Below are 26842 nucleotides of genomic sequence, written 5' to 3' on the forward strand. Positions count from 1 at the left end.
AGGGATGCGTGGTTCATTAGGAGATGGATTGGATATGGTGGTTGTTGGTTCCCTCTGGTGGTCATTTTGGATAAGGGTTTTTTTTTCGATAGGGGGAATTGGGTAACCGTAGAGGTTGAAATTAGGCATCTGGTGCATCCTGTGTCCACAATAGCCTCTAAATCTTTTTTGGCCCCTCCCCCTGGAATTACTAAGTTTACTTTGATAGCAAAAGGAGGAATGGGTGCACTCACCATTGGGTCGTTTTCTGCTTGGTTTGAGTCGTCAGGAGGTGAATCAGATGACGGAAGGTCAGTAGGGAGGTTTATGGCTTGTCTCGCAAAGCGACTGGTATTCAGATTCCTTCGAGGGGGTCTGCGTGGTTGGGTAGCAGTTGGTGGGCGATACTGTGGGAGGGGTGTTGGGGCTAGGCAAACTGACGCCCGATGTCCTAGTTTTCCACAACGGTAGCATTTGATTATTGTTGAAGGCTGAAAGGTGGAGTGTGTGGTTGGTCTTAAGAGGGAGGGTCTTGTAGGTGGTCGTTGTGGAGTTGTAGTTGGTGATTGGCTTTGGAGGGGGTTGAATTCTCTGTCCAGAGCGATGGACACGTTGTACCAGTCATTTAGTTGTTCTGGTATTCCTCTGGTGGAGCAGGCTTTTCTGATGTTTTGATCAATCGCGTCTTTGAAGTAGTGGAGGACGATGCGTTCTGGCCAATGTCTAAGATTGCCAGCAACCCTTCTGAAATCCCATACAAATTGTTTTAGGGGCTTGTTACCTTGCTTCATTGTTTTTAAGGTGGTTTCACATTCTGCAATTAGGTCATCATCTTGAAACTGGTTGCGAAGCAGTGCCATGAATGCGTGAACATCGTTTAGTTCTGGTGCACGTTCATTGTGTAGTTGAGCTATCCATTCTGAGGCTAGCCCCACGTTCATACCATCCGAGATGGCGTTGATTAGGCTTCTTTCTGATGGGTATTGATGTCTATACTGTTCAACGTAAGCCTCAATTCTGCTGAGAAAGTAAGCCAGGCGGTGTGGATTCCCATCAAAGGTTGGTTTGAAAGGGGGAGGGGCTGGGTGATGGGGTGCAGGTGGGTTTAGCTGGCCTGCTTGGGCCGTTGCTGTTGTGGCTGGTTGCTGAGTTGTGAAGGGGGGTGGAATTCCCCCTGGCTGCTGAGAAGGAAGTCCTTGAAATGCTTCAGCTTGCGAGGCAAAGCTCGGCCTGGGGCCCCCAGGAAAGAAAGGTGCTGAACTGGCTGGTTGCCATTGGTACTGGATCCACCCTTGTCCAGGATAAAATGCCCAGCCAGGAGGAATAGAAGCAGCTGGAGGCAGCGTAGGCCTCTGTTGGCGGGAATAGTCAATTGGAGGGGGGAGTTGCGATTCCCCCCAAGTCCCTGGTGCTGCCTGAACTCCCTGCCGTCTGAAGGAGGGAAGGGAGGTCCTCCTGCGTTCATCGGAACGGCTTTGAGCTTCAGTAATTTCTCCCTCTCTGGTGGGAGGGAAGGTGAATTTAGGCTGAGCTAAAGGCTCTCGAGGTAGGTGAGCTGAGCTTATACGAGGCCTCACTTCCAAACGCTCAAAAGTTTCAGGGAGGTCTAATAGGGACTGGGATTTCAGGGGGTTTCTCAGGTCCCAATCCAGTGACTCTCCCGATTCTCCGGGTTTTACTGTCCTCCAGTGAGGTTGAGAAGAGGGAGGGGGCTCTCCATTCCGCCCCGGGGAAATATTTTCTCCCGAACGACAGCTTACCCATGAATCGGAGTCTTTGGGCCGTGCTCCAAGCTGACAAGCAGGGTCTACCACTTCGGGTTTTTGAGTCATATCTTCCGATGGGAAGTAGGTGATTTCAACTAAATTGTTAGATCCGAGCTTCTGTGCTGCATCCATGCTTTCAGCTGGCTGCTCTTCCATCTTCACTGGGTCTTTGCACCGCTGTGGAGGTTGCGGAGGCTGGGGCCCAGCACCTCCCTAACGGGCCCCCTCTGAGCGGAGGAGAGGGTACCGTTAGCAAAAGAAAGTTAGGAGAGGGGTGGGACTCTTGGGGTTTGTATAACTGGGAAAAGAATCCGGAAATTCAGTTTTGGAATAATGTCAAGGTTCCAGAAAAACCTCTTCTGCATAAAAAAAAAACCTCAGAAGCCATTGTTTTCCAGAGTTCTTTACTAGCATGAGGAAACTGGCACACGATGAGTGAAATTCCAAAACTGAATTTCCGGATTCTTTTCCCAGTTATACAAACCCCAAGAGTCCCACCCCCCTGACCCCTTTGATGGTCACATGGTCCCACGTTCTCCCAGTTCATTCGAATATCTTCTTGCCACTCTTCCTGCAGATGTGAACATCATCCGACCTTGACCGCTTGAAGAATGTTACCATATTCCTCAGCCCCCCTTCCTCCCCTCAGGGGAAAAATGTGGCAGCGTCTGGAACCCTAAAGTCTAATATGGTTTCCAGGCCTGACAGCTGCGCCTCTCGCACCCGGGCCCGCACGTCCACCGGTTCCCGTGCTCCGGCCAAGGCTTCTGCCAGCAACACCGTCCGTGGAGGAAGGGGGTCCTTGGCGCAGATGTACTCCGGCTTGCGGGACACGGCGTCCGCCCTCCAGTTGTGACCGCTGGGAATGTAGGTCACGTGGAAGTTGAACTGGGCGAAAAAAAAAGACCACCGGATCTGCTGCTGGTTCAACTTTGGAGCTGTGATGAGGTGCTTGAGATTCCGATGGTCCGTTCGGACCTCCACCTGATGTCGGGCCCCCTCCAGATGGTGTTGCCGAGCCTCAAATGCGGCCGTGATAGCCAGCAACTCCTTTTCCCAGATGGTGTAGTTGTGCTTGGAAGGATTGAGTTTCCGGGAGTTTATAGTAAGCGCAGGGAAAAAGAGTGCCGCCATTTGCCAGACCCTGTAGCAGCATCGCTCCAAGAGCCACATTGGACGTGTCCGTCTCCACTACGAAAGGCCGGAGTGGGTCGGGATGCCTCAGGACAGGTTCCGTGACGAAGGCTTTCTTGAGGGCTGTGAATGCTTCTTGCTGCGGGGGACTCCACCGGAACGGGACCTTCTCCCTGAGGAGCTGGGTAAGTGGAGCCATCAGTGTGGCGAAGCCCGAGATGAAGGTCCAGTAGTAGTTGGCGAAACCCAGAAGGCACTGAACATCCTTCACCCGACGAGGGGCTTCCCAGCTACACAAAGCCTCTACTTTGCCCGAGTTCATGGCTATACCCTCAGGGGAGATGATATGCCTGAGTAACTCTATGGAAGTCCGGAAGAAGATGCATTTCTCCAGCTTCGCATTGAGTTGTTACTCCCGCAAGCGTTGCAGAACCAGACGGACGTGCCGAAGGTGGCTTTCCCTGGACCGGAAGTAAATCAGGATGTTGTCCAGGTAGATCTCCACGAATCGATCCAACATGTCTCGGAACACGTCGTTCATGAAGTGCTGGAAGATGGCAGGGGTGTTGGTTAACCCGAACGTCATGATGGTGTATTTGTAGTGTCCGTATCGGGTGCCGAATGCTGTCTTCCATTCGTCTCCCTCTCGCATCCGCACCAGGTTGTAGGCCCACAGGAGATCGAGCTTGGTGAAGATCGTGGCCTCCCGCAACCTCTAAAGCAGCTCCAGGATGAGCGGCAGGGAGTAGCGATTATGCAGTGTAATGGTGTTTAGCCGGCGGTAATTGCAGCACAGGCACAAGTCCCCCGTCTTCTTCTTCATGAAGAGAACCGGGGCCGAGAGAGGGGACTTCGAAGGCCAGATGAACCCTCGGGTTAGTTTTTTGTCCAGGAAGTCCCTGAGGGCGGCCACTCAGGCTCCGACATGGAATGCAGGCGTCCCACAGGCAGCGGTGCGTTGGGCAGAAGGTCCACGGGGCAATCTTAGGGCCGATGCGGGGGTAATCGGTCCACCTTCTTCTTGCTGAACACGTCGGCGAAGTCCGTCAGCTCAGGAGGCAAGGAGCTGGCAGGGATGGGGACGTCCTGGCCGGCACAGGTGTGGCGGATGTGGTTGACGCACTGCAGACTCACGAAAGAGATGGCGTTCCACAACCAGGCCACCTGAGGATCGTGGGTTCGAAGCCAGGCCAACCCAAGGACCAAGGGAAAATGAAGGTACGCCGTGACATAAAACTGGATCGCCTCCTCATGGTCCCCAATGGCCAGGCGCAAAGGCTGGGTGGCAAATTTAATGGGGCCGGCCACCAGTTCTCGTCCATCAATTGTCTCTACCTGCATCGGAGGGTCCACCAGAAACACGGGGACCGCAAACTGGGTCACAAAGGCCTGATCCATAAAGTTTGTTTTGGCCCCTGAGAACACCAGCGTATGCGCCTGGAGCCCGTCCGACCGGTTCCCCAACCACACCCGTGTGTCCAGAATCAGATGCCGAGGGGGCCCAGAGTCTACTTCCACAACATCCAATGGGGCTTGGTATGTGCCCGACCTAGGATTTTCCCGAGGTCGGGCCTGTTCCGTTTCCCAATTGGTCATGCTGTGATTTGGGGATCGGCATGCGTGCCCACTTCACTTTCTGGGGCAAGAAGCGGCGAAGTGGCCAGGTTCCCCGCAGTACAGGCACAATCCCCCTTGGCACCTCTGGTTCCGCTCCTGGGCCGTCAGGCGAGGTCTGGCTGCTCCCAACTCCATGGGCTCCTTCGCAGCGGTTACAAAACGCGGGGTGACCCAGGGGGCTGGTGGCGCAGGAAGCGGGGGTTTAGACGTTGACAGCAGGTCCCGGGGGGGCATGATGGGACTGTCACCATTGCAGATGGGTGTCGAGGTGGAGACAAAGGGGCACCAAGTCATCGAGTGTCCATGGCGCTTCCACCTGGGCTAGTTTGTCCTGTAGCGCCTCTGAGAGGCCCTCCTGGAGAGAGGCCCTCCTGGAGAGAGGCCGTCCACCAGCGCTGCGTCATTCCAGACAGAGTCCTGGCACAAAAGACGAAATTCGGCGATGTACTCCTGCAGTGGGCGCTTCCCTTGACAGAATTCCTTAAGGTGCCTGGTTGCCGTCAGACTCTGAATGGGGTCCTCGTGCATGATGCGCAGGTGCTGCCAAAAATGCTGGTGATCCGCCAGCAGGGGGCTGTCCTGGAGCAAGAGGAGCGTGGCCCATTGGGCACCTGAGCCGGAAAGAAGGTTAATCACAAAGGCCACCTTAGCCCAGCCTTCTGGGAAATCCTCCGGCCGCATAGCCATGTAGAGCTGGCACTGTCCCAAGACGGTCGGGAACATCTCAGGCTGCCCATAAAACTTATCCGGCATGGTTATCGGGCACTTGCGACGAGGAGGAGGAGTGGGAGGATGGGGGGGAGGCTGCAGGCACATTCCCGGCAGCAAGTTGGCCTGCCAAGTGAGCCACTTGCTGCTGTAGCTGTTGATTAGCCGCTTGTAACTGCTGTAACTGCTGCTGTATCTGCTGCTGGTCCATCTTTGGTGGATGATGGTTTAGTTGGGGTGCTGGACAAAATGTTCTGTTTCCCCCTCCCAACACTTCCAACAAAAAGTCAGTCAAAGGCCTCCTTAAAGTTTATTTACACTTGGCTGGATTCCTTCTGGCACAGAGATGTTTTGGCCATGTGTCCCCACGCGCCTGCCAAAATCCCTGGAGATAACCAGAAAATTATAGATTTTATTTTATTTATTTATTTATTTATTTATTATTCACACTTTTATACCGCCCTATCTCCCTAGGGACTCAGGGTGGTTTACAGCCATATAAAAACATATATATATACAGAGTAAAACAGTAATTTAAAAAACTTATTACATAGGCCGAATATTTAAAATAGAAATATAAATAATAAAACCCCATTTAAAACCAGATTTAAAATTTAAACATTTAAAAATTTAAAAATTCTAGTCCAGTCCTGCGCAGATAAATAGATGTGTCTTAAGCTCGCGGCGGAAGGTTCGAAGGTCAGGAAGTTGGCGAAGTCCTGGGGGAAGCTCGTTCCAGAGGGTGGGAGCCCCCACAGAAAAGGCCCTTCCCCTGGGTGTCGCCAGTCGGCACTGCCTGGCCGACGGCACCCTGAGGAGTCCCTCTCTGTGAGAGCGCACGGGTCGGTGAGAGGCATTCGGTGGCAGCAGACGGTCCCGTAAGTAGCCCGGCCCTATGCCATGGAGCATACTAGATAAAGCATGAGTCACTCATGAACAGATTCTTACATCCAGGAAACAGTTTGCCTGCGCAAATTCACTGCTTTGTCCAACACAAAAAGCCAGGAAGCCAGGAAGCTCCGCCTCCTGCTTTATAGCCCCTGTGGGTGTCACTCCGTGACTCATCATTCCCTGACCGGTCCCAAAGCCTCCTCTGCTGCGCGCACCGGTCACATCTGCGAAGTCTCACATCGAGCCAAGATTGTTCTTGGGGCGTTGCCAAATCAGAAGAAGGCTTGGGGGAATCAGGCCTTGCCATCCCCTCCTCCTCCTCCTGGGTTGGTGCCAGGGAGGGAGAGGGCCCAGGGGAAGCAGGCCTTGCCAGCTCCTCCTCCTCACTCTCTGAATTATCCTCCTCCAGGAGTCCGAGTCCGGGAACCTGGGTCACAACATACACAAAATATGCAAGAAGACATAGAAAGGCGAGAGAGGTACATATAAGATTTATTAAAAAAGCAACAAGAGATGAAATATAGCAACAAACAAGAGAGGAACCTATAATATACAAAGGTAAAGAAATTATAGTATTAAAACAAATACCACGCAGAATAAGGGACCAGAGACAACAATACCAATTTCTCACAACACAGTTAACAAGATACAAAGTCAGGTTTAGATTGTTAGTACTGGAAGGCATACTCATAACATGACAGGCAAAAAAATATAAGGTAGATACAATTGAAAAAGTGCAGGATTTCTTTGAACAACACTTTGCACAGGAAGAAGAACAGGAAAGTAAGGAGGAACTTGAGAGCAGAAGTCAAGATGAAGAGATACTAGTGGAAATAGAAAAAGAAAGAGAAACACAAAAGAGACAAGAAAAAGAGCGGACAGAAAGAGAAGGAGAAGGAGGAAGGCTAGTAAGAGAGACAAGAAGCAGAGAAAAGGCAGAACAAATAAAAAAGGGGAGAGGCAATTAAGGTGCTTTTAGTAAACATTAATGGTTTAAACATACCAAGAAAGAGAGCTCAAACGTTCAACAAATTTAAAAAAATAGAAGCAGATGTGATATGTTTACAGGAGGTCCACATCAAAAAGAATTACAGAAAATTGCTAGAAAATGTAAAATTAGGGAATTGGCTAGAGAAATACTAGATGATGAAAAAAAGTGAAAAGCTTATATATACATGTATATAAAATGGCAAGGTATGAAAGAAAATGAATAGTCAGAAGGATAGATAGAAGATAAAAAGAAATAAGAGAGAATGGGACAAAAAAGAAAAGTTTAATTAAACAAAATGAGAGGGGGAATAAGGATGTAAATATGAGAGGAATAAGGAATTGAAGCTGAGGTAAAGAAGTAACATAGGTTCTATGTCAATGTATGCTGTGTATTGTTATTCTTTTTTGTTATATGTTTTATGTCAATGTATGTTATGTATTGCTGTTCTTTTTTGTTAAAAAATAATATATATATATATACAAACAAACAAACAAAAAAGCCTCTGGGTCTTCCGGTTGGCGCCACCTTCCTCGCTGGGTGCCTAATTAAGGCGCTCCGCACTGGATATCGTAAAAGCCGGTGAAAACAGCGAAGAACTGTTGTTCCCAGCTTCAATTTCCCTCTCTGGAAGAAAGAGAGAGAATAGAGCAGCAGGGGAGTGGTCAATTTCCCCAGGGGCTTTGTTTTTGTTATGCAGAATCCGGAAGGGTTGAATCCCATTGAATCCTGCTAAGCTCCGATCTTCCGTGAGCTCCTGCAAAAGCAGGAAAAGAGGAAGTGTCCATCTCTGCTCAATCGATGTCTTTTTGTGGATTTCTACATGCAGACGGAACAAGCACGAGTGAACAATTATTGGATTGCAAGTATTTTTGACTTCCTGACTTCTACCTTTTTTCCCCCTTGCTTTAACTGTTTAAAATGGCATCTGAGAGGAAGTGAAAGTAAAGTAAAAATGAGCAGGCTGCGTAACTAAGAAGCTAGGAAACGTTACCTGTGGATTGTAATGAATTGAGCTCTCCTATACTTAAAGGAGAAAGAAGTTTTTAAACTTAAATTCTCTGACTTTTAAAAATTGAAATGGCTACTAAACCACCTAAGACTGCTGGTACAAGGGGTTCTGAAGTAGCTTTGGAATATTTGATTAAAGAACAAGGAAAAGTGTTGAAGAGAGGTTTAAGGAGATGATGGAAGACATAAAAGAAATAAAAAAAGATAATAAAAAGATAAGAGAAGATATTTTGATCATTTTCAAGGTTTGGCAAAAAGACTGGAGGGGGTGGAGGAGGAGGTGCAAGAAATTGTTCAGTCAAACCAGCAATTAGATAATCGAATGGGAGGAATGCAAATAAAATTGGACAAAAATGAAGATCAAGTGGTGGTGATGCAGTATAGAATGATGGAAGGAGCTCTGAGAATTAGGGGGTTAAAAGAAGAAAAGGGGGAAGATCTAAAAAATTTTTTATCAGAAGCCCTGGCTGAATTTATTGAACTTGATCCACAAGAGGTTGCTTATCAAATTGATAAAATTTACAGAGTTAATTCTTGGATTGCCAGGCAGAAGAAACTTCCTAGAGACATTGTGGTTTATTTTTTGAAACGGACAGTGAGAAATCAGATTTTACAAGTTGCATATCAGAAAAACCTGAAAATAAGAGAACAGGAGCTGAAGGTTTTGAAAGAGATTCCTCCCAAGATGTTAAGGGATAGGAAAGACTTTATATTTTTTACACAAGAACTTAAGAAGTACCAGATTCAATTTAGATGGGAAGTTCCAGTTTGTTTGACAGTGTATTATCAAGGAAGAAGATATCGTATTGAAACTGTGCTTAAGGCCAAAGATTTTCTTTCTACTGTGCTGAAAGTTGAAATAGAAGTAATAGAAAAAAGAATTCAAGAGACTCAAATTGGTGTGGAAGCTGAAGTGATCCCAGTGATGTTACCATCTGAGGAACAACCACAAGAACAAAGAGTGACGAGGGGAGCCCTCAAGCGTAAAGAAAGGGAGCAACAAACTCAAAGTAAAGCTCAGGATTCTGCTACAGAAACAGTGGGAGGAGCAAGGCCGAAGATGCGGGAGGATGATCTTCAGCTGATTGTTCAAAGGCTTCAGCAGGCCAGTAATGGCAAATAAAATTTTGACTTGGAATGTCAATGGTTTGCATTCAGCTCAGAAGAGAAGAAAAATATTTCATTATTTGAAAGAATTTAAAAATGATGTGATTTGCTTACAAGAAACACATATCAGGTTCTTCTTCTACGCATGCGCAGGATGGCGGCGTTCTAGGAGTCATGCTGACAGCGGGTCGGGTTTTTTCCTGGCCGTGAAGTCGCGGAGGTGGATGCCGAGCTGCCCGGACCCACTGCCCCGTGGATCATCTTCCCGACAGCCGGAGGGAGACCTTTGGGTCTTGTCAGACCCTCGGCTGCCGGGAACGGGGCTGAAATGTCGGGCGGACGGCGGTGACCATTTTGGCTGGGCGCGGCGTGGAGTGGCGCCCGCTGAGAAGAGCCGGGCCGGATCGCGGTTCGCTACCAGGCGGCCACATAGGTCATCAGCGGCCGGTTACCCGACATGTTTATCACCGGCGGAAGCGTCCAGCGGCAATGATACCACCAGCGGTCATTACCATCGGCGACGAACGGCAGCGGCCACTTTGGAGGGGCGCGGATTGATGCACGCTAGAAATGGCCAGGCCGGATTGTGGTCTGCTGCAGCCGGACCATCATGACATCGGCGGCTGGGAGTGAGCCGCTGACCTTTTTTAGCGGCTCTGTTTAGCAGCACTGATACCAACGACCCTTTGGACGGAAGATGGCGGGGGCCATTCTGGAGGGGCGCGGAGTGGCGCCCACTGGAAAGGGCTGGGCCGGACTGCGGTTTTACTGCTTGACCGTTTGCCGTTTTGTCATCATCATTGTACCATCGTTAATATCTGGATCGTTGGGTCGCACTATGGCTCCGCTATGACCGCACTTGTCATCATTGGCGGGCGGCTGGACGGTTTGCCGCACTTTCTTTAGCGGCATGGTTACCGCCGGTGTTGGACACGGACAGCTCTGGCAGGCGGAACCTGGACTTTAGCTGACGGGCGACATTATGGGCAGAATCCATCAGCCCAACTTCCATCTTTATCCCATCTGACTGTTGCCCTACCGGCCTTTTGGTGGTGGTTTGTGACTGTCCTGGTTCTGCCCGCCGTCCGCGATACCATCTAGCGACCTGGGAATTCCTTTTTTCCCCGCTGTTATTTATATCTTTATGCATGAAATATACGTCTGCTGAACTTCTTCGACTGCGAGGTTCCCCCGCCTCGCAGGAATGGCCCTCTGGGTTATCGAGGGCTGGCCTTAACTAGGGGTCTTGGGACCCGGAGAGGTGGCATGCGAGGAAGAAGAATTTATGGGGTTTTGTACATAGGTTTTTTAATAAGGGTCTTTTAAAGGGGGGGAGGGAAGTGACGGGTGGGGGGAAGAACCCGTCGGGGAGGGTAAGTCCAGTCCCAGGATTTGTTCACGGCGCTTTTTCACCTGGTCCGAGGGAGGGGTACATTCCAGATGTGGAAGTTGGTTCCATCTGTACGGTAAGTGGGAGGGGCAGATATGGCGGAAGCAAGGGGCCATATCAGTTTTTGGGAGCACGTGTTCGCTGTTTAAAAGCGATCATGTGCTCCGGCCCCCCAGTCTTTTCCCGTTCCCCGGAAGGTCAGGATCCTCAGAGCCCGGGCTTCCGGTTGATGTTGTGTAATGCCCGGTCCGTGGTTAATAAGGCCCCCCTGATTTGTGACCTTATCCAGGGGGAGTCCACGGACTTTATGGGCATTACGGAGACCTGGCTGGGCGCAGAAGGGGGGGTGCCCCTAGTTGAACTGTGCCCTCCAGGTTTCCGAGCATTCCATCAACCGAGGACCCAGGGCAGGGGTGGAGGGGTGGCGGTTGTAATGAAAGAGGGTCTGGAGCCGAGAGAGACCACTGTTCCTCAGATAGCCGGCTGTGAATCCCTTCTTGTGAAGTGGGGCCATAAGAATCAGATGGGTCTGTTGATCGCGTACCTGCTCCTTGCTACGTGACTACAGCCCTGCCTGAGCTGCTGGAGGTGCTTGCCGGGGTGGCGGTTGAGATCCCCAGACCTTTGGTCATGGGTGATTTCAACTTACCATCGGCCGGCTTGTCGTCAACAGTGGTTCAGGAGTTCCAGGCTTCCATGACGGCCTTGGACCTGATTCAAGTAACTGATGGCCCTACTCACACGGGGGATCTGCACTGGACCTGATTTATATCTCTGGACAGTGGTTTAATGATCTGGTAGTAAGAGATTTAGTGATGATACCGGTGTCATGGTCAGATCATTTTCTCCTCCGCCTAGACTTTCAGACCGCTACCCACCACCGCAGGGAGACGGAACCAATGCGTTGGTTCCATCCCAGGCGCCTGATGGACCCCGAGAGGTTCCAGATGGAGCATGGGCCGTTCCCTGAGGATCTTGCCCACGGCACGACCGAAGAACTAGTGGCGGCCTGGGAACAGGCCGCGGCTGGGGCTTTGGACCATGTCGTGCCTTTGCGGCCTCTGACCCGGCGCAGATCTCAATTAGCTCCTTGGTTCTCTGAGGAGCTGAGAGAGATGAAATGCCGGAGAAGACGCCTAGAGAATGCCTGGAGGTCCAGCCGTTCCGAAGCTGATCGGACACTACTTAGGTCTTTTTCAAAGACCTACCTAGTGGCTCTGAGGGTGGCGAAGCGTTCCTACGCTTCCTCCCTCATTGCGTCGGCAGATAACCGCCAGGCCGCCCTGTTTCGGGTGACCTGTTCCCTCCTACACCAAGGGGGACGGGATGACCCCTTACAGGGACGTGCCGAGGAGTTTAGCGGTTATCTATACGATAAAATCGCTCAGCTCCGGGATAGCTTGGACCAAGACTGCGATGATCCGGATGAGATGACTGAGGCGCGTCTTGTTGATGTTGTTTGGGATGAGTTTGATTCTGTGGCTCTCGAGGACGTGGACAGGTTGCTGGGGAGGCTGCATGCCACTACATGTTTACTGGACCCGTGACCCTCCTGGCTGGCGCTGGCCACTCAGGAGGTGACACGAGGCTGGCTCCGGGGAATTATAAATGCTTCTTTGATGGAGGGGACCTTTCCCGCCGCCTTGAAAGAGGCGGTGGTGAGACCCCCTCCTCAAGAAGCCTTCCCTGGACCCAGCTATTCTGGGTAACTACCGTCCAGTCTCCAACCTTCGCTTTGTGGCGAAGGTTGTAGAGAGTGTGGTGGCGTGGCAGTTCCCCCAGTACCTGGAGGAAGCTGTCTATCTAGACCCATTCCAGTCCGGCTTCCGGTCCGGGCATAGCACGGAGACAGCTTTGGTCGCGTTGGTGGATGACCTCTGGAGGGCCAGGGATAGGGGTTGCTCCTCTGCCCTGGTCCTGTTAGATCTCTCATCGGCTTTTGATACCATCGACCATGGTATCCTGCTGCGCCGGTTGGAGGGATTGGGAGTGGGAGGCACCGTTTATCGGTGGTTCTCCTCCTACCTCTCCGACCGGTCGCAGACGGTGTTGACAGGGGGGCAGAGATCAGCCGCGAGGCGCCTCACTTGTGGGGTGCCTCAGGGGTCGATTCTCTCGCCTCTCCTGTTCAACATCTACATGAAGCCGTTGGGCGAGGTCATCAGTGGCTTTGGGGTGAGTTATCACCTGTACGCTGATGATACCCAGCTGTACTTTTCCATCCCGGGCCACCCCAGCGAAGCTGTCGAAGTGCTGTCCCGTTGCCTGGTGGCCATACGGGTCTGGATGGGGAGAAACAGACTCAGACTCAATCCATCCAAGACGGAGTGGCTGTGGATGCCGGCATCCCGGTACAGTCAGCTGCAACCGCGGCTGACTGTTGGGGGCAAGTCACTGGCCCCAACGGAAAGGGTGCACAACCTGGGCGTTCTCCTGGATGGACGGCTGTCGTTTGAAGATCACTTGGCGGCTGTCTCCAGGAGACCTTTTTACCAGGTTCGCCTGGTCCGCCAGTTGCGCCCCTTTCTTGACCGGGATGCCTTATGCATGGTCAGTCATGCTCTCGTCACTTCTCGTCTGGATTATTGCAATGCTCTCTACATGGGGCTACCCCTGAAGTGCACTCGGAGACTCCAGCTAGTCCAGAATGCAGCTGCGCGGGTGACTGAGGGAGCACCACGTAGCTCCCGAGTAACACCACTCCTGCGCAGTCTGCACTGGCTACCTGTGGTCTTCCGGGTGCACTTCAAGGTTTTGGTTACCACCTTCAAAGCGCTCCATGGCTTAGGGCCCGGGTACTTACGGGACCGCCTGCTGTTACCACATGCCTCCCACCGACCCGTGCGCTCTCACAGAGAGGGTCTTCTCAGGGTGCCGTCCGCCAAGCAATGTCGGCTGGTGGCCCCCAGGGGAAGGGCCTTCTCTGTGGGAGCAACTACTCTCTGGAACGAACTTCCCCCCGGTTTACGCCAATTGCCCGACCTTCGGACCTTTTGCCGGGAACTGAAAACTTATTTATTTATCCAAGCGGGACTAGCCTGATTTTTAAACTTTAAATTTTAAATTTTAAATTTTTGCAATTTTAATTTTATTGGGTATTTTATATGGTCAATTGGACGGTTTTAATTTCGGCCTTTATTGAATAAGTTTTTTATTGTTATTTTAGTGTGTATATTAATTGTTTTAATGTAGGCTGTACACCGCCCTGAGTCCTTCGGGAGAAGGGTGGTATAAAAGTTTAATTAATTAATTAAATAAATAAATAAATATTAAATTTTCAGATCAAAAATACTTAATAAACTCAAAGTTAGGTAAACATTTCTCTGCCTCAGCTTTGGACAAAAAACATGGTATAGTGGTATATTTGAGAAAAGATATACCAGCCAAGTTAACAGAGGCAGATACTCACGGAAGTATCTTATCTCGAACATATATTAGAAACAAAAAAGACACTTTTGCTTGGTATATATGCACCCAATCAGCAACAAGAAAAATTTTACAGAATGTTGTATGACAAGTTGATTCTATGGGATTATAAATCGTGTATTATACTAAGAGATTGGAATGGAGTAATAGATACACAAAAAGACAAGAGAATTTCTTCTAAGAAGATACCTGCACATGCAAAGCTGCCTAAATCTTTTTTTGAGATGACAGAAGATTTTGAGTTGAGAGATGTATGGAGACTGCGGAATTTGGAGGAAAGAGATTATACTTTTTTCTCTGTTAGGCATAAATCCTTCTCACATATTGACTTTATTTTAACTTCTAATGATTTGCTTTCTACGGTGAAGAAAATTAAGATATTTCCAAGATGTTTGTCTGATCATAGTCCTGTCTGGATGGAATTGCAATATGGAAAAGAAGGCAGAAGAACATGGAGATTAAATGAAAATTTGTTTAGATATCAGAAAAATGTAAATCAATGTAAAAAGCAGACGAAAGAATTTTTTGATTATAATTTGAATAAGGAAACATCGCTAGAAATGGTTTGGGATGCCAGTAAGGCCTTTATGAGAGGTGTATTAATATATATTAACAATAGGCAGAGAAATAAGCAACAAAGACAGCGTAGGTACTTAGGAGATTTATAAGAAACAAAAATTACTAATACATAACCCACAGGACTATGTATTAGTAATACATAATAATAATTATAATACATAACCCGCAGGACAAGGGACGTGGTGGCTCAGGGGCTAGGACGTTGAGTTTGTCGATCGAAAGGTCGGCAGCTCAGCGCTTCGAATCCCTAATGCTGCCGTGTAACGGGGTGAGCTCCTGTTACTTGTCCCAGCTTCTGCCAATCTAGCAGTTTCGAAAGCACGTAAAAATGCAAGTAGAAAAAATAGGGACCACCTTTGGTGGGAAGGTAACAGCGTTCCGTGCACCTTTGGCATTGAGTCATGCCGGCCACATGACCACGGAGACATCTTCGGACAGCGCTGGCTCTTCGGCTTTGTAACGGAGATGAGCACTGCCCCCTAGAGTTGGCAATGATTAGCACGTATGTGCGAGGGGAACCTTTACCTTTAACCCGCAGGACCAAAAGATTAAGGATGCAATAAAGATATTACAGATTCAATTTAATATGATAATGACTGACTAAGTGGCAACAAATATACAATATGCCAAACATAATACCTTTTGTAATGCAAATAGACCTGGTAGGTGATTAGCATATATTTTAAGGAAAAAACAGAAACAATGAATTTTAGAAAAAATAGAATATAAAGGTAAAGAGAGATATCAACAGGATATAATTAAGAAAGCCTTTTTAGAATATTACACAAATTTATATGCTAAAGATAAAATATTGAATATGGATATTGATAATTATTTGAAAGATTACAAGGTTAAAAGTTTAACTTTAGAAGAAAGGGAAGAATTAAATCGGCCTATAACTTCTGAAGAAATTATTTTGGTAATTAAACAATTAAAAATGGGGAAAACTCCTGGTACAGATGGGCTTACAGTAAGTTATTATAGGAACTTACAGGATGAGATGTTAGGTCCACTTAAGGAATTATTTAATCAAATACAATTAGGAGGGGGAATTCCCCCTTCATGGAGAACTTCTTTTATTTCATTGATACCAAAAGAGGAACAGGATTGTTCTAAACCTGCAAATTATAGGGCAATTTCACTTTTAAATAATGATTATAAGATTTTTGTTAAAATAATAGTAAACAGATTAATGTTAGTTTTACAATGTAGAATTCATACTGATCAATCTGGATTTATAAAAGGGAGACAGATGAGGAATAATGTTAGGCAGATTGTTAACTTATTGGAATATTTAGAAAAGAAAAATTTTATATCAGCAGCATTTATCTTTTTGGATGCAGAGAAAGCTTTTGATCGATTGCATTTGGACTTTTTATTTAAATTAATAGAAAAAATGCAATTTGGAGATGGTTTTGTAAGAATAATTAGAGCAATTTATGGAGAGCAAACAGCCCAGATAATAATTAATGGTAACTTAACAGAAGCTTTTAATATTGCGAAAGGAACAAGACAGGGATGTCCTTTATCACCATTACTGTTCATTTTAACTCTGGAGCCACTATTGGATAAAATACGAGAATCAAAGGAAACAGAGGGAATTAAAGTTAGACAACATGAATATAAAGTGAGAGCCTTTGCAGATGATTTGGTGATTACTCTAACAAATCCTATAAATTCAAGTGTATCTCTGTCAGACATAATTGATCGATATAGAAAGGTCTCAGGGTTTAAGGTAAACCAGAATAAAACAAAAGTGATAATAAAAAATATGACCAAACAACAGAAAGAAAAGTTAGAGGAAATAACAGGATTTGAAATTGTAAAAAAGGTTAAATATTTAGGGGTTTATATTACACCATCAAATGTGAAATTGTATAAGAATAATTATGAGGTCTTATGGCAAAAAGTTCAGAAGGACTTGATAGTTTGGAAAAAATTGCAGTTATCGTTGGGGAGAATAGCTGCTATTAAAACGAACGTTTTACCAAGATTTTTATTCCTCTTTCAGATGATACCAATAATTAAGAAAAACAAAAATTTGGAGGAATGGCAGACTGGAATTAACAAATTTATATGGGAAGGTAAAAAGGCCAGGGTTAAAATGAAAATAATTCAAGATTCACGGGAAAGGGGAGGCTTAAAAATGCCTAATTTTAAATGATATTATGAAGCAGCTGTTCTCTCTGCGATAAGTGATTGGTTTAATCTAACAGAGGAGAGAATTTTGAACATAGAAGGTTATGATTTATTATATGGATGGCATGCATATTTAATTTATGATAAAAAAGTGGATAAGGCTTTTAAAAACCATGTGTTAAGAATTGCTCTCTTGCGTGTCTGGAAGAAATATTTTTATAAATTAAATTATAAGGTTCCCATATGGGCAAGTCCTAGACATATAATAGAAAACATAAATTTAGAACAGACTCAGGAAATGACTATATATAAAGATCTTTTGTATACTGAAAGCGGTCGTTTGCAATTAAAATATTTGCACGTATTAAAAGAAGAAGGGAAAAATTATACTTGGTTCCAATACAGGCAATTACGTGCTAGATGGAAGGAAGATAAGAAAATTGGTATAGTCCAGAATGAGGAAAATTTGGTAATTAGAATTAGAATTAGAAATCAATCTCAGGAGCATATAAAGAGATTGTATAATGTGTTACTTGAAATAGACTCTGAAAGGGATTTGGTAAAGGACTGTATGATAAAGTGGGCACAAAATTTTCAGGAGCCAATATTATTGGAAACTTGGGAAAAAATTTGGGTTAGAAATGTTAAATTTACACAGGCACAGAATTTAAGGGAAAATTTTTATAAAATGTTTTACAGATGGCATTTAGATCCTAAGAAATTATCGTGTATGTATCCAGATATGCAAGCAAAATGTTGGAGATGTAATTGTGATGACGCTACATATTTTCATATTTGGTGGACTTGTAAGGATATTAAGGCCTTTTGGATAAAAATTTGGTGGATTTTATAAAATGTTCTGAAAAAAGATAAAGTTCCTTCTGCAATTTTTTTTGCTGGGAATTATCACGGACTGTACAGTAATTGAGACTAAGTTGATTTTAAATTTAATAACAGCGGCAAGATTACTAATAGGACAGTATTGGAAGAAAAAAAAAGTACCTACAATAGGAGAATGCATATTGAAAGTTGCCAACTTGGCTGAGATGGCAAAAATCTCAGCCTTTTTGAAAGACAATATGCATGAAAGATATTAAAATGAACGGAAAAAATGGATTGACTATATTCAAAACAGATATCAGACTAAGAGTTATCAGACTGCCTTTGAATGATTAGGATGTATTATTTTTGATTGTTTTGGGGGAAGTTAGGAATTGGTGAGAATTGTAGGATTATAATTTAGTTAGGAAGGAAAATTTTTTAGTATATGTTTGTTTTATTTATGAGTCCTATGGGAGATGGTGCGGTATATAAGTATGATTAATAAAATAAAATAAATAAAATAATACTATACCTTGTGTTTGTTCCGGGAAGTTGGGGGAGGGGAGGGGTTTGTGAAGGAGGGGAGATAGGAAAGGGGGGAGGGGGGAAAGGGGGGGGGAAATTTTGTAAAATTTTTTCAATTAAAAAAAAAAAAAGCCTTTGACGATCAGTCAACTCAGCTGGGATCAGAGGAGCCTTTTAAGAGCATTTTTTCTACCTCCTCGGTAGAGAAAGGTTGCAAGCTACTAGTTAGTTGTTTGCATTCCCAAGGCTTTCGCCCCACAAAAGGCTTGGTTACAGTACCCACAAGAACACATGTACCCTGCTTGCAGTGAACAGTTTTGCGCTCCTGATAGCAGCCATTCCCAACATTGTTGCACTCATGCTGCATCTGCCACCCATGCATCCTTGCACACCCAGATGCAGCCACCCCCAGCCCCACTACACTCATGCCACATCTCAAAAGCCATATGTGCAGTCTCACATACTTGGCTGCAGTGTGCCAGCCATGCATGAACCCCTTATGCATCCCCCTCATCAAGCAGCAGCCAATTACCTTACACTGAGTTGCTTTGTTTTTTGATAATAGGTTTAAAAATACAAAGATAAAAAACTACCGGTAATAAAAGAAAGAAAAATACAAAAGAAGAAAAAGCGAAAAGTGCAGAAAAAAGTGGAGAAAGGAAGAAAAAAGTGTAAAAGAATATTTTATATAGATATGACTTCTCCTTCAAGACAAGTACAAATAATTTCAGTAACTTATCACCTTTTCTAACATTTCAATCTAATATATCATCTTTTATCTCTGAGCAAATAATAAAGTCCCATCATTTAATATTAATCAGCAAAAGTCCATTAAGAGACACCAGAAATAACAATATACATTTAACTTTTAACAAGTGAATCTATTTAATATTCCTTTCATTCCTTTCATTTATACAATAAAATCATTTTCTCTAAAAATACAAAAAACCCACTTCTTCCTATGTTTTATTTCATATAATATACATACTAAAATTAATCCCATCAAATAATGTCCCACAAATTAATTTCCTATAATCTACTCTTCATCTTCTCTCAGAAATTAATAAAGACAAGAGTGAAAAATTACAAATCAGGGAATAATAGGATTAATGAAGATCAATCAAATAAATAAGGCAAATCTTAAATAATAAGATGGGGGGAATTGGGGCTCAAAAACTTTTTTAAATATAGGGAAGAAAAGGATAAATAAAACTAACGTAATAGTAAGCAAGTAAAATAAATAACAAGGTATAAAAACAAGCACAAAAAGACAGAAAAAAGGATAGAAAAAAAAGATACAAAACTTTTTACCCTTAAAAGAATCAGCAAAAAGAAACTAGCTCATGGAACAAGTGACTGATACTATTGTGGTATGCAATATATGTTCCATGTATATGCTTATATGCAAAGAACACCCAAATTAAATTTGGGTATGTAACCTATGTGAACTACTAGAGGAAAAAGTAAGGAATCTAGAGGCAGCTCTAGCCAAACTCCAACCTATGGAAGAAAGCTATGAACCTAATAATGAACAAATAACTCCCAGACGATTTGACCCTGCTGTTAAACTATTGGAGGAAGACAAATGGAGGCATGTCACACATAGAAGGAAACACAATAATCAAAGAAAGAAGCAGCATACACCTAACAAACCCCTGCTGCCCAATCTAACTCAATCAGAAGCACTCCCATTAAAACTGAACAACCAATTTCCCCCCTTAGTTGAAAATACTCAGATCCACAACCTCCCCCTCAAAGAAAACATGCAAACATTTAGAAAAAAGACATCATCCAATATCCCTAAAAAAGTCATATCAACAAACTCACGGGGGATAAACAGAAAAACACCCCAGACTGCACCCCCTAAAAAAGGAAGGCGATTATTGGTGATAGGAGATTCTATTCTCAAAGGAACAGAACCAGCCATCTGCAGACCAGACATACAATCCAGAAAGGTATGTTGTCTCCCTGGAGCAAAAATCAAGGATGGGGCTGAGAACCTAACCAAAATAATTAGGCCCCCAGATTACTATCCTTTTCTACTACTACATGTAGGGACGAATGACACAAAAAAGGACTTAAAAACAATATTGAGTGATTATGAGCAGCTAGGCAAGAAAGTTAAGGACTTAGGTGCACAAGTAGTTTTTTCATCTATACTGCCAACGAAAGGACAACATCCGGTAAGAGAATAAAGAATTCAAGAAGTGAACCACTGGTTAAAGGGTTGGTGTCGCCAAAAAAACTTTGGATTCCTGGACCATGTTCTGTACTATCTCCATGATGGGTTTTTGGCAAGGGATGGGCTGCACTTCACAAAGACTGGGAATAAGGTTTTCAGAAAGCGACTGGCTCAACTTATCAGGAGGGCTTTAAATTAAAATTGAGGGGGGAGGGTGACCAGTGTTTAGGATCCCCAGGACCTAATTCCAAGCAAAAACCCCTAGAAAGCAAGTCAAATAATGAAGTAAGGAAGGATGGGAAGGAAGACAAACTCAAACACCAAATAGGAGACATAGGAAGCATACACAGAGTCAGACATAAAGATCTCAAGTGCCTACATACAAATGCACAAACAAGGTGGGGAACAAACAAGGTGAACTTGAACTATTAATACATGAAGGTAGATATGATTAGTTAGAATAACGGAAACTTGGTGGGATGTAACCCATGACTGGCACATACTGATAGAAGGATACAAACTGTTCAAAAAAATCAGGCTCCATAAAAGAGGAGGTGGAGTTGCACTGTATGTAATGGATCACTACATTGTTACAGAAATGCACAAACCAGAGATGAAAACCTCTTAGAATGAATATGGATCAATATAAAAGAAAAAAAAGAATGACTTGTGATAGGTGTATACTACAGGCGACCCAACCAAGCAGAAAAAATAGATGTACTTTTTGCTAACTAATTAACAAATATATGAAGGAAACCTACTACAATAGTAATGGGGGACTTCAATTACCCTGACATTAACTGGAAGACTAATTCTGCACCTAGTGAGAAATTGGATAGGTTCCTGACCGAACCAGCTGAAAATTTTGTTGTCCAAAAGGTAAAGGAGGAAACTAGAGGGACAGCCATACTGGACTTAATTCTCAAGAACAGAGAAGAAGTAATAGAGGGAATTGAAACTGCAAGAACCTTGGGTGAGAGTGACCATGTCATACCTGCTTCCCCATTGACTTTGATCGTTGGAAACTAGTAACAAGTTTTGAGAAGATCATTGCTTAATGATCTCTGATCCTTGCTTAATGAAGGGAATGGGGCCTGCCAGGATTGCTATAGTTAAGCAATATTCTAACATCACACTATTTGATCATATCACTTGGTGATAGAAATTCTAATCCCAATTGCTATCAAAACTCAAGGACTACCTGTATTGCAACTCTTTACAATGGTAAATGATTTGATGGCTTTCCCATGAGTAAAACTATTTATTTTATTAGGATTAGGCAAGAAACATACAATATAAAATAGAATACACACACACACAAAACATCTATAATAAAACAATGGTAGACTCTGCCAGCTTTATATCATAAAATAAAATATTGAATTTCACCAATTTATGTATTTCTGCAGAAATTTCTAAGAAGATTATAAAGCAAAGCAAAGATGTGAAATACATCAATTCCTTAAGTTTATGATATATTAACAGGTGTCAATTGTTGTATTCTGCAGAATGAATTTTGTTGATTTCATTGTGTTAAAATTGTGTGAAAATGAATTACAAAAATGTAATTGATCTTTTTTACTTTAATAGATAAATTTAAGTATTGTGTAAAATAAAATAATATGTCATAGAATGATATGTAGTTTGCCCATATTAGAACTATTTCAATATGGGCTTGATAAGTATTTTATTTATGTATTTCAGTTTGGTAGACTGGAGGACTCTGTATTTTTATCCTGTTTTATATTAAAATTATTTGTAATATGCATATCATTATAGGCATTTGTCTGCCCTTTTATATGTTATGATTACTTTACCAATAGGCTTATCCCCAAGAAAATCATTTTGTGAATTCCCATATCCATGAACTTCATGAATTCCATTCATAATATTCACATACAATTCTATAACTGCCCTCAGACATAAGAAGTTTGGAAATAATCAAATTTAGAAATAAAACATAAATTTCTATAAATTACAGTTGTTTTTAACTGTGTTTGTGATTTGAAGTACAGTATTAAGCTAACAAAACATTGACAAATGTGTTTATCAGATCTGTAAGCATCAGATTTAGGATTGATTTTATAATATCAGTGCCTTAAAATCTGAAATATATATATATATTTCATTTTTCATGCAAGTTATCAACAATTATCAAAACTCACCAGATATTGTATTACTTATTTTGACAAAGATCTTCTCAAAATCTGCGAAGTCGCTCCAGGAGGATTGGAACATATGCATGAAACGATTGATATAGAGATTTTCCATTCTAAAACCCCAAAAACAGCATACTGCATGGTTATAGTTGTAACATGACTTTTTTTCATGTCTCACACAATTTTTAATTATTTAAAATATTATTTTGTGCTTGTAATTCTTGGAAATCAGAATCTGGTTACAAATCAGAATGGTACACTAGAGCTGTTTTTATACCACAGTCAAGATATACAAAAATCCTTGCACATGGTTCTATCCTGCTGCTAATCATGTTTGATAATGGAAGGAATGCTATATGATTCTAAAGATAATTCCTATCTTTTTCTAGAATTCAGTATTTTACAACTTTTATGTTCTAAGCCGACTCATAGATAAAATATAATCTTCTGATACTCATTTTATTAACTATTCTGGTAGTAGAGATATAAAGCAAAATGTGTTCCTACCCATTTTGGAAAGAAAGCCTGTTTTCCAAAAGGTACATGAAACTTTTTGCAAATTTTATATTACAACTTCTATAGCTTCACAAATGTTACCAGCAGAAAAGAGGTTGAATGAATCTTCTCCAATTTGTAAGGATCATCTAGCATGAATGCCTCATCATATCTGAAATGTTATAGAGATTATCCTCATGGGTGTGAACTTTACTTGCAAATGTCATCTAATTTTGTCCTAGTCAATTGTTAGAATGTAAAAGCTTCAAAATCTAAATAAACCAGGCAACCTTTGGCTCTTCTAAAGTTTCTGTTTAACCTAAAATTTTCATGCTGATGTTAACAAATCACATTTGTGATTTCTAGTGTAAGTCAACAGGAATCATTAATTTTACTTCAACTCTGGAACTTCAGAACGCTGCAATGACTCAGTGGTTCAGATGCTGGGCTTGCTGGCTGTAAAGCCAACAGCCAGGGTTTGAAACCAGAGTGTTGTGTGATGGGATAAGTTCCAGTCTTCACCTAGATCCTGTCTACCTAACAGTTCAAAAACATGCAATGTGAGTAGATATATAGGTACCAACTTCGATAGGGAGGAAAGAATACTCTTTGATGCCACATCATCATGGAAATATCTTTGGATAGCACTGCCTCAATGGCCCTTGAAACTGAGATAAGCGCTGCCCTCTATAGTTGGTTATGACTAGCTGAGTACAATCCGCAGGGTCTCCTTTCCTGGAACTAAATCAAACAAGCAGCCTTGGATTTAATTCAAGGATAGGAGCCACCTAGACTTGGGTATATGATGGGCAGCCATATAAATGTCGCCAGGGGAGCTTTTTATCAGGTGCGCCTGATACACCAGTTGCGCCCCTTCATAGACCGGGATTCCCTATGCATGGTCACTCATGCCCTCGTCACTTCCCGCCTGGACTACTGTAACACTCTCTACATGGGGCTCCCCTTGAAGACCACCCGGAGGCTCCAACTGGTCCAGAATGCGGCTGTGCGGGTGATAGAGGGAGCTACTTGTGGCTCCCATATAACACCTCTCCTGCACAAGCTGCACTGGTTGCCAGTGGTCTTCCGGTGCAATTCAAGGTGTTGGTTACCACCTTTAAAGCGCTCCATGGCATAGGACCGGGCTATTTACGAGACTGTCTGCTGCCGCCGATAGCCTCCCATCGACCTGTGCGCTCACACAGGGAGAGTCTCCTCAGGGTGCCATCAGCCAAACAATGTCGGCTGGCGAACCCCAGGGGGAGAGCCTTCTCTGTGCGAGCACCTACCCTCTGGAATGAGCTTCCTCTGGGGTTACAATTACTCCCCGACCTCCAGACCTTCCGCCGTGAACTCAAGACCTTTCTGTTTTACCACGCAGGGCTGGCCTAATATACTACAGTTTTTAATTGGGGTTTTTTATCATTTCTTTATTATAGTGTTAAACGGGGTTAGCCAAATTGAATAAGATTTTTAAAATGTTTTAAATTTTATTTATAAATTTGTTTTATGTTGGCTGTAAACCGTCCTGAGTCCTTCGGGAGAAGGGCGGTATAAAAATCAAATAAATAAATAAATAAATAAAGTAAAAAGATATTCCTCCAACAAGAATTGTATTCCATTTTGGTACAATCTCAGAGGCAGCAATATGTTGGGTAGAGCTGAAGCAAAGAATAAATAAGGTCAGAAGCAAAAGTATCATAGAATCATAGGACTGGAAGTGAACTTAGAGGTCTTCTAGTCCAACCCTTTGCCCAAGGAAGGAATCCTTATACCATCGTGGACAATGGTTGTCCAATCTTTTCTTGAAAATCTCCAGCGATGGAGGACTCAGAACTCCAAGAGGCAAGCGATTTCACTGATTTATTGTTCTCATTGTCAGAAAATTCCTTCTTAGTTCCAGGTTAGATCTCTGTCTGATGAATTTCCACCCATTGCTTCTTGTCCTTCCCTCAGTTATATGATTTACCCTTCAGATACCTTATCTTTGTTGCTCTTCTCTGCACACTTTCTAGGGCTTTAGCATCTTTTTTGTATTGTGGTGGGTGCAATATTCCTACTGTGGCCTTACTAGTGTAGTAGAGTGATGCTATCACTTCTCATGATCTTGATATTGTCTGTTGAAGCAGTCTAGGATTGCATAATTTCCTTGTTTCCTGCTTTTTTGCCCTGTGTGCCTTGTATGCGCTCTGTGATTTGCCTGATGATGTTCCTGCTGTGTTGATTTATCTGACTAGGCTCCTGTTTGCCTTATTTACTGTAAATATATTTATTTATATAAAACCACAAGTTATTGTCAGTGTCTCTGATTCTATTTGGACACTGGCTATGCAATTTCCTGACATTACCTTTCTGTTGTTTCAATTTCTGAGGGAGGCACCCGACCCTGTAGGATTAGTTCCTTACAGAGCCAGCCCAAACAGGAGGCCCCCACAAACTGCACAAACAGTTAGAACTTCCTTAGAAAATGGAGCCTCCTTAAACAATGAAGGCCCCTTTAAAAAAAACCTTTGCAGGATCTGAGAATAGAATCTCTTGAGTTTGTCATGAGGAACTCTGTGAGGAACTGATCCTACAGGGCTGGGTGCCTCTCTCAGAAACTGAAACAACAGAAAGTAAAGAAAGGGCTTAGGGGAGACCTGATAGCCGTTTCCCAATACCTGAAGGACTATTACAAGAAAAATAATAATACAAGAGCAACCAATAGATTTAAACTTAATGTTAACCGCTTTAATCTAGATTGCAGAAAATATGACTTCTGTAACAGAATCATCAGTGCTTGGAACACTTTACCTGACTCTGTGGTCTCTTCCCATAATCCCAAAAGCTTTAATCAAAAATTTTCTAATATTGACCTCACCCCATTCCTAAGAGGACCATAAGGGGTGTGCATAAGAGCACAAAGGTGCCTACCGTTCCTGTCCTATTGTTTTTCTTTTTCTTCTTCTTCAGATATATATATATATATATATATATATATATATATATATATATATATATATGTTTTCTGAGGTTTTCACGGGTGTTTGTATGTAGGTCTTTGGTTGTTCGGGTTTTCTCCCGTGTAAAATTGGAAGTGTCTTGGCAACGTTTCGACGAAGTCTCATTCGTCATCTTCAGGCTTCAGCTTCGTGCTTCTGGGAGCAATGTGTGATCGCAGCTGTTTCTTCCTTTTAACTGCTAGTGGGGGTTTGAACTGATTGGGTGGGAGCTTGGCTGTGCTCTGATTGGATGGGGGTTTTTTTGTGCTCTGATTGGATGGGGATGTGTCCTGTTTGGGTGGGGGCTTGGTTGTGCTCAGTTTAGTCTGTGTTGCAGGGGGATTTGAGCTGGTGAGCTGCATAGCTGTTGTTTGGCTTTGTGGTCGTGCTACATCTTCATAGTGGGTGTCAGTCTGCTGCATGTATGGATTGGAGGGGTTTGAAATGGCTAATGTTGCAGCTGCGGTCTGGCTTCTGGTCCTTGGTCGTGCTTCATGATCAGTGTGGGTTTGGGTCTGCTTTCTGGGTGGATGTGCGGTGGTGACATCCTGTGTGGACCTCGTGAGTGTGGGTCTGGTGTCATTCCTCGTGTTAGGGACTCGTTTTCAATAAGGGCGGGTTTCCAAATGGCTGGTAGGCGGAGGTATCATCTCGTTTGTTCATGCTGTGTGGCGTTTATCTCAATGGCTTCTCTGATTATTCTGTTGTTAAAGTGTTCAGTTTTGGCGATAGTTCTGGTCTTTTAAAGTCAATATCATGTCCTGTGACTTTAAAGTGTTGGAACAGGCGAGAAGTTGGTTCCTCTTTTTTGACTGAGTTCTTGTGTTCTTCAATGCGTGCACTTATTCTTCTGTTGGTTTGTCCAATGTATGTGGTGGGGCAGGCGGTGCATGGGATTTCATATACTCCTTGATTTTCCAACTCAATTTTGTCTTTGGGGTTT

General features: G+C 43.8%; 1 protein-coding gene across 3 annotated transcripts in view; it reads right to left on the bottom strand.

Annotated features, from left to right (window-relative positions):
* ALOX5 (arachidonate 5-lipoxygenase) overlaps window positions 1-26842 on the bottom strand; it is a 266743-nt gene that overhangs the window by 188406 nt on the left and 51495 nt on the right. For all 3 annotated transcript variants that reach the window (XM_058176554.1, XM_058176555.1, XM_058176553.1), the window contains exon 5: window positions 22430-22536. In XM_058176554.1, coding sequence (XP_058032537.1) covers window positions 22430-22536 — 107 coding nt within the window. The remainder of the gene's footprint in view (window positions 1-22429; window positions 22537-26842) is intronic.

This window comes from Ahaetulla prasina, chromosome 3 (genome assembly GCF_028640845.1).
Source record: "Ahaetulla prasina isolate Xishuangbanna chromosome 3, ASM2864084v1, whole genome shotgun sequence".
Classification (NCBI taxonomy): domain Eukaryota; kingdom Metazoa; phylum Chordata; class Lepidosauria; order Squamata; family Colubridae; genus Ahaetulla; species Ahaetulla prasina.